The sequence below is a fragment of the Geotrypetes seraphini genome, chromosome 7, assembly GCF_902459505.1.
Source record: "Geotrypetes seraphini chromosome 7, aGeoSer1.1, whole genome shotgun sequence".
NCBI lineage: Eukaryota > Metazoa > Chordata > Amphibia > Gymnophiona > Dermophiidae > Geotrypetes > Geotrypetes seraphini.
This window is the reverse complement of record NC_047090.1, coordinates 146,304,359-146,318,291: the sequence shown is the minus strand read 5'-3', so window position 1 is coordinate 146,318,291 and position 13,933 is coordinate 146,304,359. Positions and strand designations below refer to the sequence as shown.

The following is a 13,933-nucleotide window of genomic DNA, read 5'->3' as shown; positions in this document are numbered from 1 at the left end:
TGAAGCCTCCATTTCAACCAATGGCCAAAGTTCATCTCAAGTTTCTTACTTGGAAAGTTGTCTGTCTTATCTCGCTCACTTCTGCCAGGAGATTCAGTGAGTTACAAGCAAAGGTGGCAGATCCACCTTCACAGGTTTTCACCATGATAAAATGGTTCTGCGCATGCATCCAAAGTTTCTACCGAAAGTTGTGATGGAGTTTCATCTCAATCAGTCGATTGTTCTCCCAGCTTTTTCCCTAAGCCTCATTCTCATGCAGGAGAAACGGCTCTTCACATTTTGGACTGTAAATGTGCTTTGGCCTATTACATTGACAGGATAAAGCCACGCCGCACATCCCTTCAACTCTTCATCTCATTTGATCCTAACAAGTTGGGGCACCCTGTTTCCAAGAGAAAGATTTCCAACTGGGTAGCTGCCTGTATATCGTTATACTATGCTCAGACTAGAGTGTCACAGCTCACAAAGTTTGAGCTATGGCAGCTTCTGTAGCTTTCCTTAGATCTACTCATATTGAGGAAATCTGTACAGCTGCCACCTGGTCCTCAGTTCATACATTCACCTCTTATTATTGTCTGGAGTCTTTCTCCAGATGGGTACTTCGGCCAGTCAGTATTACAAAATTTATTTTCTTAAAGGCCAGCACTCCCACTATCCCATTCTAGTTTGCTTGGAGGTCACCCATGTGTGAGAATATGCTGCCAGCTTTGTACCGTAACAGGTGTTATCCAGGGACAGCAGGCAGATATTCTCACAACCCACCCACCTCCCCTGATTGGCTTTTTAGCTTACTTATCTTAACTGAGGGACCGCATACCTACGTCGGGCAGGAAGGCACTTGCGCATACGCGGTGTGGGCTATCGTGAACTTTCTAAAGACTTGAAGTGGCGATGCACTTTTGAAGTTGTCCATGCCAGGGCTCTGTCGGTGACGTCACCCATGTGTGAGAATATCTGCCTGCTATCCCTGGATAACACCTGTTACGGTAAGTAATTGTGCTGTATTGTCTTTCCAATGTTTAATTATTAATTTTAAAGCAATAGAAATTAAGAAATTGAATAATAAGACATCATCTCATCTGAGAGAGAATGCTCTGAAGCAACAGCCTTCAATATATATGGAATTTTATCTGCACATCTGACAAGAATTACATTACATTAGAGATTTCTATTCCGCCATTACCTTGCGGTTCAAGGCAGATTACAAAAGAGTTAAAGAAGGTGGGTTACAAAGGAAGATCTCTGGTCATTTCTAGTGAAGGTAAAGAGTAGATCAGGTAGTAAATGTATAAAAGTGCCCTTTTCTTTTATTCAATACCAACATAAGCCATTGTTAGATCACTTTAAATGATTTATTAGGGATCCAGTGTGACCAGTGTTGTAAAAAGTATGATTGTTTTATTGAAGAGGATAAAGAAGGATGTGGACTCTGAAGCCAAAAAAATACTCCACTGCTTATCTCTTAAGGTTTAGACCTATGTCTGTCTTCCAAGATTTTTGAGTTTTTAAACTAAAGTTCTTCGAATTAGTTTGAAAAAAATTTGTAAAATAATGAAGCATTATGTGTTTTAAATGAAATTTCTAATAAACGATTCTAGTAATCCTTCATTAGATAGTTCTCTTATATTAATATTGGAATGTTTTAGAGAGTTATCCTTAGACAAGCAGGCAGCATATTCTTACATGTGGATGACGTCATCCATGGAGCCCAATTCAGACAGTGGCAAAGTGTACTATCACTTTAAGCTTTTAGCAAATCTTCGAGACTGCCCGCATGCACATATGTGAATGCCTTCTTGCCCAATGCTGGCTTGCAAGATCGTCCAGTTTTTCATTTTCTGCAGAGTGAAGAAGATGTATCTCAACTTCGTTTGCCTTCCCGCTTCACTTTTTTCAATTTTTCCTGTTATTTTACTTACTTGTTTGTTGGTTTTTATTTTCTACCTTATTTTTAAAAAAATAAGTTTATGTCAAGGGGCCTTTAGACAACTTTAAAGCTTTTGCTCTTGCCATCAGCGTCAGTGTTTTTTCAGCCTTCTTTTTACTCCACTACAGTATTATCCTCTCCAGCTGGTTCTGACTCCAGAGCTAACAAAAAAGGCTAGAATGTTTTTTCTTCTTTTTTAGAAATATTAGGCCTGGAGTCAGATTTCCAGCAACTTGGACTTTTCTGTAGTGCTGATCCCTGTTGGTACCAGTGAACATCAACATCAAATAGCGTCAATGGCAAATCTAACATCAAGTCTCTTGATGCATGCCTCTCATCGATGCAGGCTGTCATTTCTGAAGTGCATCACCTAATGAGACAACCACGATTTGACACCTGCTGCACCTTCTGTACCAGCTATCAGCATTTGGTACTGGTGCCTACTCTTCATACATCGAGATCTTTCCCAGAGTCGTAGGCGTTTTCAGCATCATGTTTTTTTCTGCATGGTTTAGAGCCTATTAAGCATGGCACAACTCTTCTGTTTGTTACTCCATCATGCTCACTCATTACATATGTAGAACGGATTAAGATGGATTGTCTATCCCATCCATCACAACAACTCTGCTTATTACATTACCAGGTCTTTGACGGAGGGATCCAAGCTGGTGTAGATCCTGTTAAGTTGGATCCCCTCCCACATTTGTCCATTTGCCGGAGAGCTCAATTATTGGTGTACAGCCTTTTTACATAGATCACCTTCCTTTCATTGACTGTCTGTTTCATCCAAATTCTCCGCTGAGGCTCGAAGATGGAGAATACTATATAGATGGTTCCCTCAGCAGGATCAACCAGGTTCTTCAACACAGAAAGTCTATTACTGTACCATCAGTGCTACTACAGTACTCTGGGAGATATCCACACTATTCTTCGGAATATAATATTGCCTTTGAATCTACCACCCCTCAACCTCAAATTATGTCCTCTGGTTTACCATTTTCCTTTCTCTGGAAAAGATTTTGTTCTACGTTAATACCCTTCAAGTATTTGAATGTCTGAATCATATCTCCCTTGTCCCTCCTTTCCTCTAGGGTATACATATTCAGGGCTTCCAGTCTCTCCTCATACGTCTTCTGGCGCAAGCCTCCTATCATTTTCGTCGCCCTCCTCTGGACCGCCAGATACGGTCTCCAAAACTGAACACAGTACTCCAAGTGGGGCCTTACCAATGACCTGTACAGGGACATCAACACCTTCTTCCTTTTACTGGCTACGCCTCTCTTTATACAGCCCAGCATCCTTCTGGCATCAGCCACTGCCTTGTCACACTGTTTTTTCACCTTTAGATCTTCGGACACTATCACCCCAAGGTCCTTCTCCCCATCCGTGCATATCAGCTTCTCTCCTCCCAGCAGGGCCGGATTTTCCTATAGGCTAACTAGGCTTCAGCCTAGGGCCTCAAGATCAAGAGGGGCCTACATTCAAATTGTTAGCAAAATTAAATTACACTATTCTAAAAACAGTGAACACTAAAACACTGAACCGAAAATAAGGAGAAATTCTACGCTTCAGGATTGGAACCAGCTCCGGCCGCAATAGGGCGCCGACTCGACTTCTCCCTTTCTTTTTCTCACCCTGGGAGGAGGATCGGGGAGGGAAAGACGTCAGTCCGGAAATAGCTGGGCAAAGCCCAGCCCCACGGGGAGAGAGGCAAAACGTGGATCCGTCAGGACAGGGCGGCCCAGACTGGCATCGGGGTGGGGTGGGGTGTGGGGTTTCAGTGGAAGGGGGATGGGAGGCAGGCAGGCTGGCATCGGAAGGGGGGTGGGGGGGGTTTAATAGAAGGCAGGATGGCATGGGGGTGTTCAATGGAAGGGGGATGGGAGGCAGGCGGGCATCGGAGGGGGGGGTGAGGTGAGGAAGGACGCACTGGGGGCACTATGGACATAGGAAGGGGCAATGTTGTGTGTTATGTTTGATTAGTTATTGTTACAAGTACTATATATGGTGCTGTGAATAAATGTCCAAATAAGTGTTCTCGACTTTTTTTTATTTATTATCCGTGTCACATTTTTTATAAAGGTTAGTACCAATAACAACATGTTTCATTTAACATATTGATATATATCACAGTAATGATGTATTTTATTATCTCTCATGTAATTTACAAACTTAAAAATGGGAGATGAATGGCCTCATAAGTGGAATAGCCTAGGGCCTCTTTTCATCTAAATCCGGCTCTGCCTCACAGCATATACGATTCCTTCCGATTATTAATCCCCAAATGCATTACTCTGCATTTCTTAGCATTGAATTTTAGTTGCCAGGCATTAGACCTTTCCTCTAACTTTTGCAGATCCTTTTTCATATTTTCCACTCCCTCTTCGGTGTCTACTCAGTTACAAATCTTGGTATCATCTGCAAAAAGGCACACTTTGCCTTCTAACCCTTCAGCAATGTCACTCACAAACATATTGAACAGGATCAGCCCCAGCACCGAACCCTGAGGGACTTCACTACTCACCTTTCCTTCCTTCGAGCGACTTCCATTAACCAAAACCCTCTGGCGTCTGTCCGACAGCCAGTTTCTGACCCAGTTCACCACTTTGGGTCCTAACTTCAGCCCTTCAAGTTTGTTCAACAGCCTCCTATGAGGAACTGTATCAAAGGCTTTGCTGAAATCTAAGTAAATTACAACTAGCACAGGGGTCTCAAAGTCCCTCCTTGAGGGCCGCAATCTAGTCGGGTTTTCAGGATTTCTCCAATGAATATGCATGAGATCTATGTGCATGCACTGCTTTCAATGCATATTCATTGGGGAAATCCTGAAAACCCGACTGGATTGCGGCCCTCAAGGAGGGACTTTGAGATCCCCGATGTAGCATATGTCCTTGATCCAGCTCTCTGATCACTCAATCAAAAAATTCAATCAGGTTCGTTTGGCACGATTTACCTTTTGTAAAGCCATGTTGCCTCGCATCCTGTAACCCATTAGATTCAAGGAAGTACACTATCCTTTCTTTCAGAACACTTCCATTATTTTTCCAACAACTGAAGTGAGGCTCACCGGCCTGTAGTTTCCTGCTTCATTCCTGTGACCACTTTTGTGAATAGGGACCACATCCGCTCTCCTCCAATCCCCAGGATCCACTTCTGTCTCTAGAGATTTGTTGAACAAGTCTTTAATAGGACTCGCCAGAACCTCTCTGAGTTCCCATTGTATCCTGGGATGGATCCCGTCTGGTCCCATTGCTTTGTCCACCTTCAGTGTTTTAAGTTGCTCATAAACACTCTCCTCTGTGAACGGCGCAGAATCCACTCCATTTTCTCGTGTAACTTTGCCAGACAATCTCGGTCATTCTCCAGGATTTTCTGCTGTGAACACAGAACAGAAGTATTTGTTTAGCACATTTGCTTTTTCCTCATCATTCTCCACATATCGGTTCCCAGCATCTTTTAGTTTAGCAATTCCATTTTTCATCTTCCTCCTTTCACTAATATATCTGAAAAAATTTTTGTCTCCCTTTTTTACATTTTTAGCCATTTGTTCTTCCGCCTGTGCTTTCGCCAGACGTATCTCTCTCTTGGCTTCTTTCAGTTTCACCCTGTAGTCCTTTTTGCACTCCTCTTCTTGGGTTTTTTTTTATATTTCACGAATGCCAACTCTTTCGTCTTTATTTTCTCCGACACTAGTTTGGAGAACCATATCGGCTTCCTTTTTTTCTTATTTTTATTGATTTTCTTCACATAAAAGTCCGTAGCATTTTTATCGCTCCTTTCAGCTTAGACCACTGTCTTTCTACTTCTCTTATGTCCTCCCATCCTAACAGCTCTTTCTTCAGGTACTCTCCCCTTGCATTAAAGTCTGTACGTTTGAAATCTAGGACTTTAAGTATCGTGCGGCCGCGCTCCACTTTAGCCGCTATATCAAACCAAATCGTTTGATGATCGCTACTTCCCAGGTGAGCACTCACTCGAACATTAGAGATACTCTCTCCATTTGTGAGGACCGGATCCAATAACGCTTTTTCCTTTGTGGGTTCTGTCACCATTTGTCTGAGCAGAGCCTCTTGAAAGGCATCCACAATCTCCCTACTTCTTTCCGATTCTGCAGATGGAACATTCCAGTCCGCATCCGGCAGGTTGAAATCTCCCAACAGCAGAACCTCCTCTTTCTTTCCAAACTTTTGGATATCCACAATCAGATCCTTATCAATTTGCTGTGATTGAGTCGGAGGTCTGTAGACTACACCCACGTAGATAGAAGTTCCATCTTCTCTTTTCAGAGCGATCCATATCGCTTCTTCCTCTCCCCAGGTCCCTTGCATCTCGGTCGCTTGGATATTGATCTTTACATAGAGAGCTACTCCTCTACCTTTTTGAACATCTCTGTCCTTCCTAAAAAGATTATATTCTGGTTTGTTTGCATCCCATCAATGGGATTCCCTGAACCATGTCTCTGTGATAGAGACAATATCTAGATCTGCCTCTAACATCAGGGCTTGCAGATCATGAACTTTGTTACTTAGACTACGAGCATTTGTGGTCATCGCTTTCCAGATATTTTTCAGTGGTAATCTCCTTTTTCTTATAGATTTTTGTTTCGTTTCACTTTCCGTTGCAATACTAAGAAATGAGTTGCTGATATTGTTTATGTTGCAATCTTTACTACTATCACATCTTTTCTTTTGTCGGGGGGGGGGGTCTTTATAATTGTCCTTCATACATACACCACCCCCACCTTCTAGTTTAAAGGAGGAGTGTGTGGCGCAGTGGTTGGATCTACAGCCTCAGCACCCTGGGGTTGTAGGTTCAAACCCCGCGCTGCTCCTTGTGACCCTGGGCAAGTCACTTAATCCTCCATAGCCCCAGGTACGTTAGATAGATTGTGAGCCCACCGGGACAGAGAGGGAAAATGCTTGAGTACCTGATTGTAAAAACCGCTTAGATAACCTTGATAGGCGGTATATAAAATCCTAATAAACTTGAAACTTGAAACTTAAATGCCTTGAAACATATTGTCTAAATTTCTCTGCAAGGTTTCTTTATTCCGTTTCTTTTTCCAGCGATGCATCTCACCTAAAGCAAAAAATGAATAAATAGAATTTTTTTCTACCTTGTCTTCTCTGGCTTCTGATTTCCTCACCTTTTTGTCACTCTCTTCCTTTTATCCACTGTCTATCCTCTCTCTGCCCCTTCTATATGGCATCTTATCTCTTTCTATTCCCGTTCCAGAAACTTTATGCATCCCCCTTCCATTTCTCCCTTCACCCCCATTAGTCTGGCATCCATCTTCCTCCCTTCCCTCCTCCAGTGGTCTAGCATCTCTCCTCTCCTCTTCTTCCCTTCTCTCTCCCACAACCACATGGTCTTGTCATTTCACTCTCTCCTCTCCCTTCCCCCCCATTTCCATCAGCATCTGCCCCCTTTCTCTCCCTTCAACCCAATTCCATGTAGTATCCTTTCCCCTTATGTCTCTTTCCCTGCAATTCCATCAGCATCTGCCCCTTTCTCTCCCTCCACCAAAATGTTTCTATAAAACTCATTACCAAATCCAGAAAAATCGACCATGTTACTCCTCTCCTAAAAAACGCTCATTGGCTTCCTGTTATCCATCGGATATCATACAAACTTTGTTTGCTTACTTTCAAGTCTCTACTGTATAAGACTCCTGCTTTCATTTATAAATTACTAATACCATATCACCCAATCAGAACTTTAAGATCCATTGATCAGAATTTACTGACTGTTCCCTTACTAAAATTTATAAACACCAGACGGCAGTTTATATTTTCTGTAACAGCACCACAGACCTGGAATGCTCTTCCAATTTTTTTACGTAATGAGCAAGACTTGGTAAAATTTAAAAGTAATTTAAAAACATTTCTTTTTAATGATGCTTTTAATACTTAACTTAATAATTTTTTAAAATTAATAAATTAATAATTTTAACAGTTTATACCTTAATACTTAAATGTTTTCCCTATTGTGCTTTTCTTCTGTTCTACTTTTATTTAACAAATGTATTTCAAATACCCCTCTTATCTTATGTAATGTAATATGTATTACCTAATGTAAGTATTTATAGTTTGTGCTGTTTGTTCTCTATTAATTATCTTTTAATATGTACATCGCTTTGAATTTGATTAAGCGATTAATCAAGAAAAATAATAAACTTGAAACTTGAAGACTGAGAGGGGATCTGATAGAGACTTTTAAAATACTAAAAGGAATCGATAAAATGGAGCAAGCTCATTTACCAACAGGGGGTAAGGATGGTGAACAAGTAACAACGTTATTCACATTGTCAAATGTGACTCAGACAAGAGGTCATGGACTAAAGCTGAGAGGGGACACGGCCAGGACAAATGTCAGAAAGTTTTGCTTCGCACAGCAAGTGGTGAACGCCTGGAACTCTCTCCCGGAAGAGGTGGTGGAGGAAACCACCATTCTAGGATTTAAGGTAAAATTGGACGCACATCTTCTTGCAGGACTCATTGAGGGATACGAGTGACTAAGATATTCGCTGGATTACGCCTGGCTGAGCCTCCGCGTGTGCGGATCGCCGGACTAGATGGACCCCAGGTCTGATCCAGTGTAGGCATTTCTTATGTTCTTATGTTCCATACCACCCTGACCTCTGTTCTCACCATGATTCCATACCACCCTGACCCCCCCTTTGTCACCCTTCATCATGATTCCATACCACCTTGACCTCCCCTTTGTCACCCTCCACACCCTTCCATACCACCCTGACCTCTGTTCTCACTATGATTCCATACCACCCTGACCCCCCTTTGTCACCACCCTACTACGCTCCTTTCTTTCTCCATCCCAAAAGTCCCACGATGACTGCTTCTGCTCCGGATGGAAGAGATAAGTGATGTAGGAGAGGGCTGGGCCGACAGTCGCAGTTAGTTGCGGCAAGATCCCGCAATAACTGCGACTGCCGGTCCCCCCCCCCCCCCCCCCCGACGTCACTTACCTCTTCCGGAACAGAGGCGGTAGACGGTGCAGTCATCGCAAGACCTTCATTCACTTCAGCGCGGCTGCCGACTCTGCTGTAAGTATGGCAGCCGCGCTGAGGTGCCGTTTGAAGCAGCGCAGGAGGTTCAGGATCCGGCCGGCTGTGCACCCCCTTGGAGCGTGCCCCCGGGGCGGACACTCCCCTGCCCTTGGTACGCCACTGTCTATGACACCCCAATATATTGTCTTTGCAAAAACTCTGTTTTTTTGACAAATATGGGAATTTGAGGTCTTTTTCCTTGTTGTGTTTAGAGATGTCCTTTTACTGTGTTTGCTTTATATATCTGTACTACCTTAACATCTTGTCTTTTGCTGGGGGTGGCCTCCATAATTGTATTTCATACATACACCTCCCCCACCTTTTAGTTTAAATGCCTAGAAACATATTGTATAAATTTCTCAGCAAGGATTATTTTTCCTGCTATAGTAAGATGTAACATAGAAACATAGAAGATGACAGCAGATAAGGGCCATAGCCCATCAGGTTTGCCCACTCTACTGACCCACCCCCAAGTCTACTATCCTAGGGATCCCACTCCTGGTGACAGGTTCCCTTGGGCATCCCATTTGCTCTTAAATTCTTGCACGCTGTTTGCCTCGATCACCTGCACCGGGAGCTCGTTCTAAGGATCAACCACTCTCTCGGTGAGGAAATATTTCCTGGTGTCGCCATGAAATTTCCCGCCCCTGAGTTTGAGTGGATGCCCTCTTGTGGCTGAGGGTCCTTTGAGAAAGAGAATCTCTTCTTCCATCTCGATACGGCCGGTAATATACTTAAACGTCTCAATCATGTCTCCTCTCTCCCTATGTTCTTCGAGTGAGTACAGCCGCAAATTTTTCAGCCTTTCCTCGTACGATAGATCCTTGAGCCCCGAGACCCTCCTGATGGCCATCCGTTGCACCAAATCTACTCTCAGCACATCTTTTCGGTAGTGTGGCCTCCAGAATTGCACACAGTATTCCCAATGAGGTCTCACCATGGTTCTGTATAATGGCATTTTGACTTCAGGCTTCCGGCTGACGAAACTCCTGCGGATGCAACCTAACAACTGTCTTGCTTTAGATGAAGCCTTCTCCACATGATCAGCAGTTTTCATGTCTGCGCTGATGATCACTCCCAAGTCTCGTTCTGTTGAAGTTCTAGCTAAAGTCTCACCATTCAAGGTGTAAATTCTGCACGGATTTCTGCTGCCGAGGTGCATGATCTTGCATTTCTTAGCGTTGAAGCCTAGCTGCCAGGTCGAGGACCAAAGCTCCAACAAATGTAGGTCTTGTGTCATACTATCGGGTGAATTGCCGTCTCTCACTATATTGCATAGTTTGGCATCGTCAGCGAATAACGTTATCTTACCTTGAAGCCCCTGAGTTAGGTCCCCTATGAATATGTTGAAAAGGAGCGGGCCCAAGACTGAGCCCTGCGGTACTCCACTGGTCACCTCCGATGTTTTAGAGAGGGTACCATTAACTACCACCCTCTGAAGTCTGCCACTCAGCCAGTCATTGACCCATGTAGTTAGTGTTTCTCCCAGCCCCATTGATTTCATCTTGCTCAACAGCCTGCGATGCGGGACACTATCGAAAGCTTTGCTGAAGTCTAGGTATACGACGTCCACGGATTCTCCCAAGTCTAGCTGTTTTGTTACCCAGTCAAAGAAGCTGATGAGATTGGATTGGCAGGACCTACCCTTGGTGAATCCGTGTTGACTGGGATCCCGTAACCCATCATTACAATATAGTCTTTTGTTTTTCCATGTATTTCCCCATCCACCTATGTACTTAAAGCCTTGTTAATGACACCAGGCTTTGAGCCATCTATTGAGGTCTTCTGTGTTTTTTACTGTTTGCTCTCCCTTTCCATATACAGGCAGTACTTCTGAAAAAGCTACAGTTTTTACAAAAGGTTTCAAGCCCGCTCCAAGCTCCCGAAAAGCTTTCTGCACTGCAAGTGTGGAGTTGTTGGCCAGGTCATTTGTTCCCAGATGGATAACAACATCGGTGTTAGAATCCTTAGTTTCTTCCTTAATTATCATATATACTCAAATATAAGTCAATCCAAATATAAGTTGAGACCCCCATTTCCCCCCAAAAAGGAGGAGAAATGGTTGACTCAAATATAAGAAGGGGGCTTAATATTCAAGTGCCATGCCCTGCACCCAGTGTCCTCTCTCTCACGCCCTCCCCTACCAGTATCTGCACTCAGCCCCCCCTCCCTACCAAGTTCTGCTAGCCACCTTCCCTTCCTGCCCTACCAGGCTCTGCACCTAGCTCCCTTCCCTCCCTGCCCTACCAGGCTCTGCACCCAGCTCCCTTCCCTCCCTGCCCTACCAGGCTATGCAGCCAGCCCACCTCCCTGCAAGGCTATGCAGCCAGTCACCCTCACTACTTGCCAGGCTCTGCACCCGGTCCCACTTTCTCTTCCAAGTCTGGTGGTCTAGTGGTAGACTGGGCTGGAACAGAAGAAATCCCTCCTGTCTCCCGGCCCAGCCGATGCAAGTCATTTCTCCTCCACCCTCCCCAACATATCTTTTTAGTTATCCTTGGTAGGCCAGCGATGTATGGGCAGGACCGCGCTCTTGCCCTGCGCACCTTCTTCGACTTGCTGATCGCCCCGATCGCCGGACTAGATGGACCCCAGGTCTAATCCAGTGTAAGCAGTTCTTATGTTCTTATGTTCCATACCACCCTGACCTCTGCCATTCTGCTAGCGATGTAGGGCCTCCACAAGCCCTGATTGGCGAGTCGAAGGAGGTGCGCAGGGCAGGTAGCGCGGTCCTGCCCATACACTGCTGGACCACCAGGGATAACTAAAAAGGTACCGGGGGGGGGGGGGTGTAGCAGAAAAGGTACATAGGGGGAGGGGTAAAAAAAAAAGATTTTCATCGGACGGGAGGGAGAGATCCTGTCCCGGCCTATCAGAGGCCTGCATCAAGTCGGGGAGGGGGGTCAGGTGATGACCCAAATATAGGACGAGACCACCATTTTTTTGGCCCACAAAATCTCATCCTATATTTGAGTATATACGGTATAGTCAGTATTTGCTGGTAGCTGAGGATCCTGGAAGGCATTTCACTATTTTGATCTCCTGACCCTGTGTTCCAAGGTTAATGCCTCTGATGATAGAATCCCCCAGCAGCAATAGTTTTCTGTTTTAAATTTAGGGTGCTTAGGGTGCGCTTTCTCTCTTTGAGTTACCTTCACTTGTTCCAGTCCCACCTCAATTCTGTTTTCTTGAGTATTGCAATGCACTAGTGGAGCAAAGGAATTATGTAGAGGTAATATTTGTGAAGGTGGATGTTTCTGTTTTACTTGTCGCAGACTTCCTGAGCCTACTGTGACCCATTTATTCCTCGGTGGTTTTATTCTTTGAGGTAGGGGTGGTAAGTTGGTATGATTTTGTGGAGTGATGGAAGCTGCTTTAATTGTATTCAATTCCTGTTTAAGTTTGCAGAACTCCTCAATATTACCAAGTTAAAGACAAATGGGACAAGCCTTAAGCCTTCAAATAGTGTGTCTTGAATTTAAAGCACCACAGTGATTGCATTGAATAAAGGTCATCTTGATTGGTTGGGAAGTGAATTGATTTGAGTAGTCTTGATTAATTGGTTCTCTATATATGAGCAGTGATCCCTGGGTTGGAACTATAAGTCTTACTCTTTTTCCTATGAGAAGGAAGAGGAAATATGATTAAGCAGAGGACATTGAATTTTTTTTAGTATTAAGAAGCAGTTAGGAAGGAGAAGAGAAATTCAGCAGGTATAATGCTATAATCAGTGTTAAGAGCAGAATATGAAATTCTTTGCTGGTCTCTTTTTTCCCAGCATATCTCTTGAGAAATACTACTTCTTTGCTATACTATATTTGCACTAGCTCTTTTAATTTTTGAAGACATACCAGAGCTCTTTCACAGCCCTCATGGGGGGTATTTTTAACATATGGTTTTATTTCCAGCCTGCCACTATTTATTTCTTTCCATTTACTTTCTATAATCTTATAAAACTATTCTATTCAACAGGAACCATACTTTCATTTTACTTGAGACAAGACTGGTTTCAACTGCTCTTTTTGATCTGGTCGCCAATATATGTACATGTGCCAGTATACATTTATTTTTTTCTTCTTGAATCTTTATGGTGTTTCCCTCATCTATGCTTGGATTCACCTGTCGCAATTAGGTTGTCTTTAATTTTACAACCTCCATACATATAGCTTTCCCTGGGTTCTTCCATTTTTCCTCCCATTGAGTATGGAGTTCTTTTCATTAGTCTTTATATCTTTTCCTTCCCTTACCTCCACCTACTCATGTCACAGTATACCTGATTTTCTTGCAAGGTAATAAGTGTTTGTTTTCTTAGAGGCCAACTCTCCCTCCATCCTTTTATTAAAGCTAGGGAGTCCCACATGTGGGAATATGCTGCCTGCTTGTCTAAAATAAAGCATACTTACTTACCGTAACAGATGTTATCCAGGGACAGCAGGCAGATATTCTCACAACCTGCCTACCTCCCCTAGTTGGCTTCTTCACTTGGGCATAGAACTGATGACCTTCGAGCTGGTGTCGAACAGGAAGGCACTTGCACGTGTGTGGTGCGGGCAGTCTTGAAGCTTTGCTAAAAGCTTAAAGTGACGGTACACTTTACCACTGTCCAAACTGGGCTCTGTGGATGATGTCACCCACATGTAAGAATATCTGCCGTCTGTCCCTGGATAACACCTGTTACGATAAGTAACTGTGCTTTTTTAGATGAAACCAATTCTAAAATTGGGAATCGGATAACTGAAATTCTTGTTGAAGCTGGGAAAAAGGTTTGAACATACATTTCTCATTTTATTCAGTGATGTTTTGAAAAAAACACATTCAAGCAACTAACATAAACCATGCATTATTCTAGGTTACATGTTCCTCAGAGACAAACAAAAGGCAAGAATGGTTCTCAATTCACAGCTACAGAGACAGGTATACTAACAATGTTCCATGTTTTT

At 43.5% G+C, this 13,933-nt stretch overlaps 1 protein-coding gene across 9 annotated transcripts in view; it reads left to right on the top strand.

Moving 5' to 3' along the window:
* Positions 1–13,933, top strand: part of C7H14orf39 (chromosome 7 C14orf39 homolog) — a 264,000-nt gene that overhangs the window by 194,509 nt on the left and 55,558 nt on the right. For all 9 annotated transcript variants that reach the window (XM_033950799.1, XM_033950798.1, XM_033950797.1 and 6 more), the window contains one exon: positions 13,843–13,907. In XM_033950799.1, the coding sequence (XP_033806690.1) occupies positions 13,843–13,907 (65 nt within the window). The remainder of the gene's footprint in view (positions 1–13,842; positions 13,908–13,933) is intronic.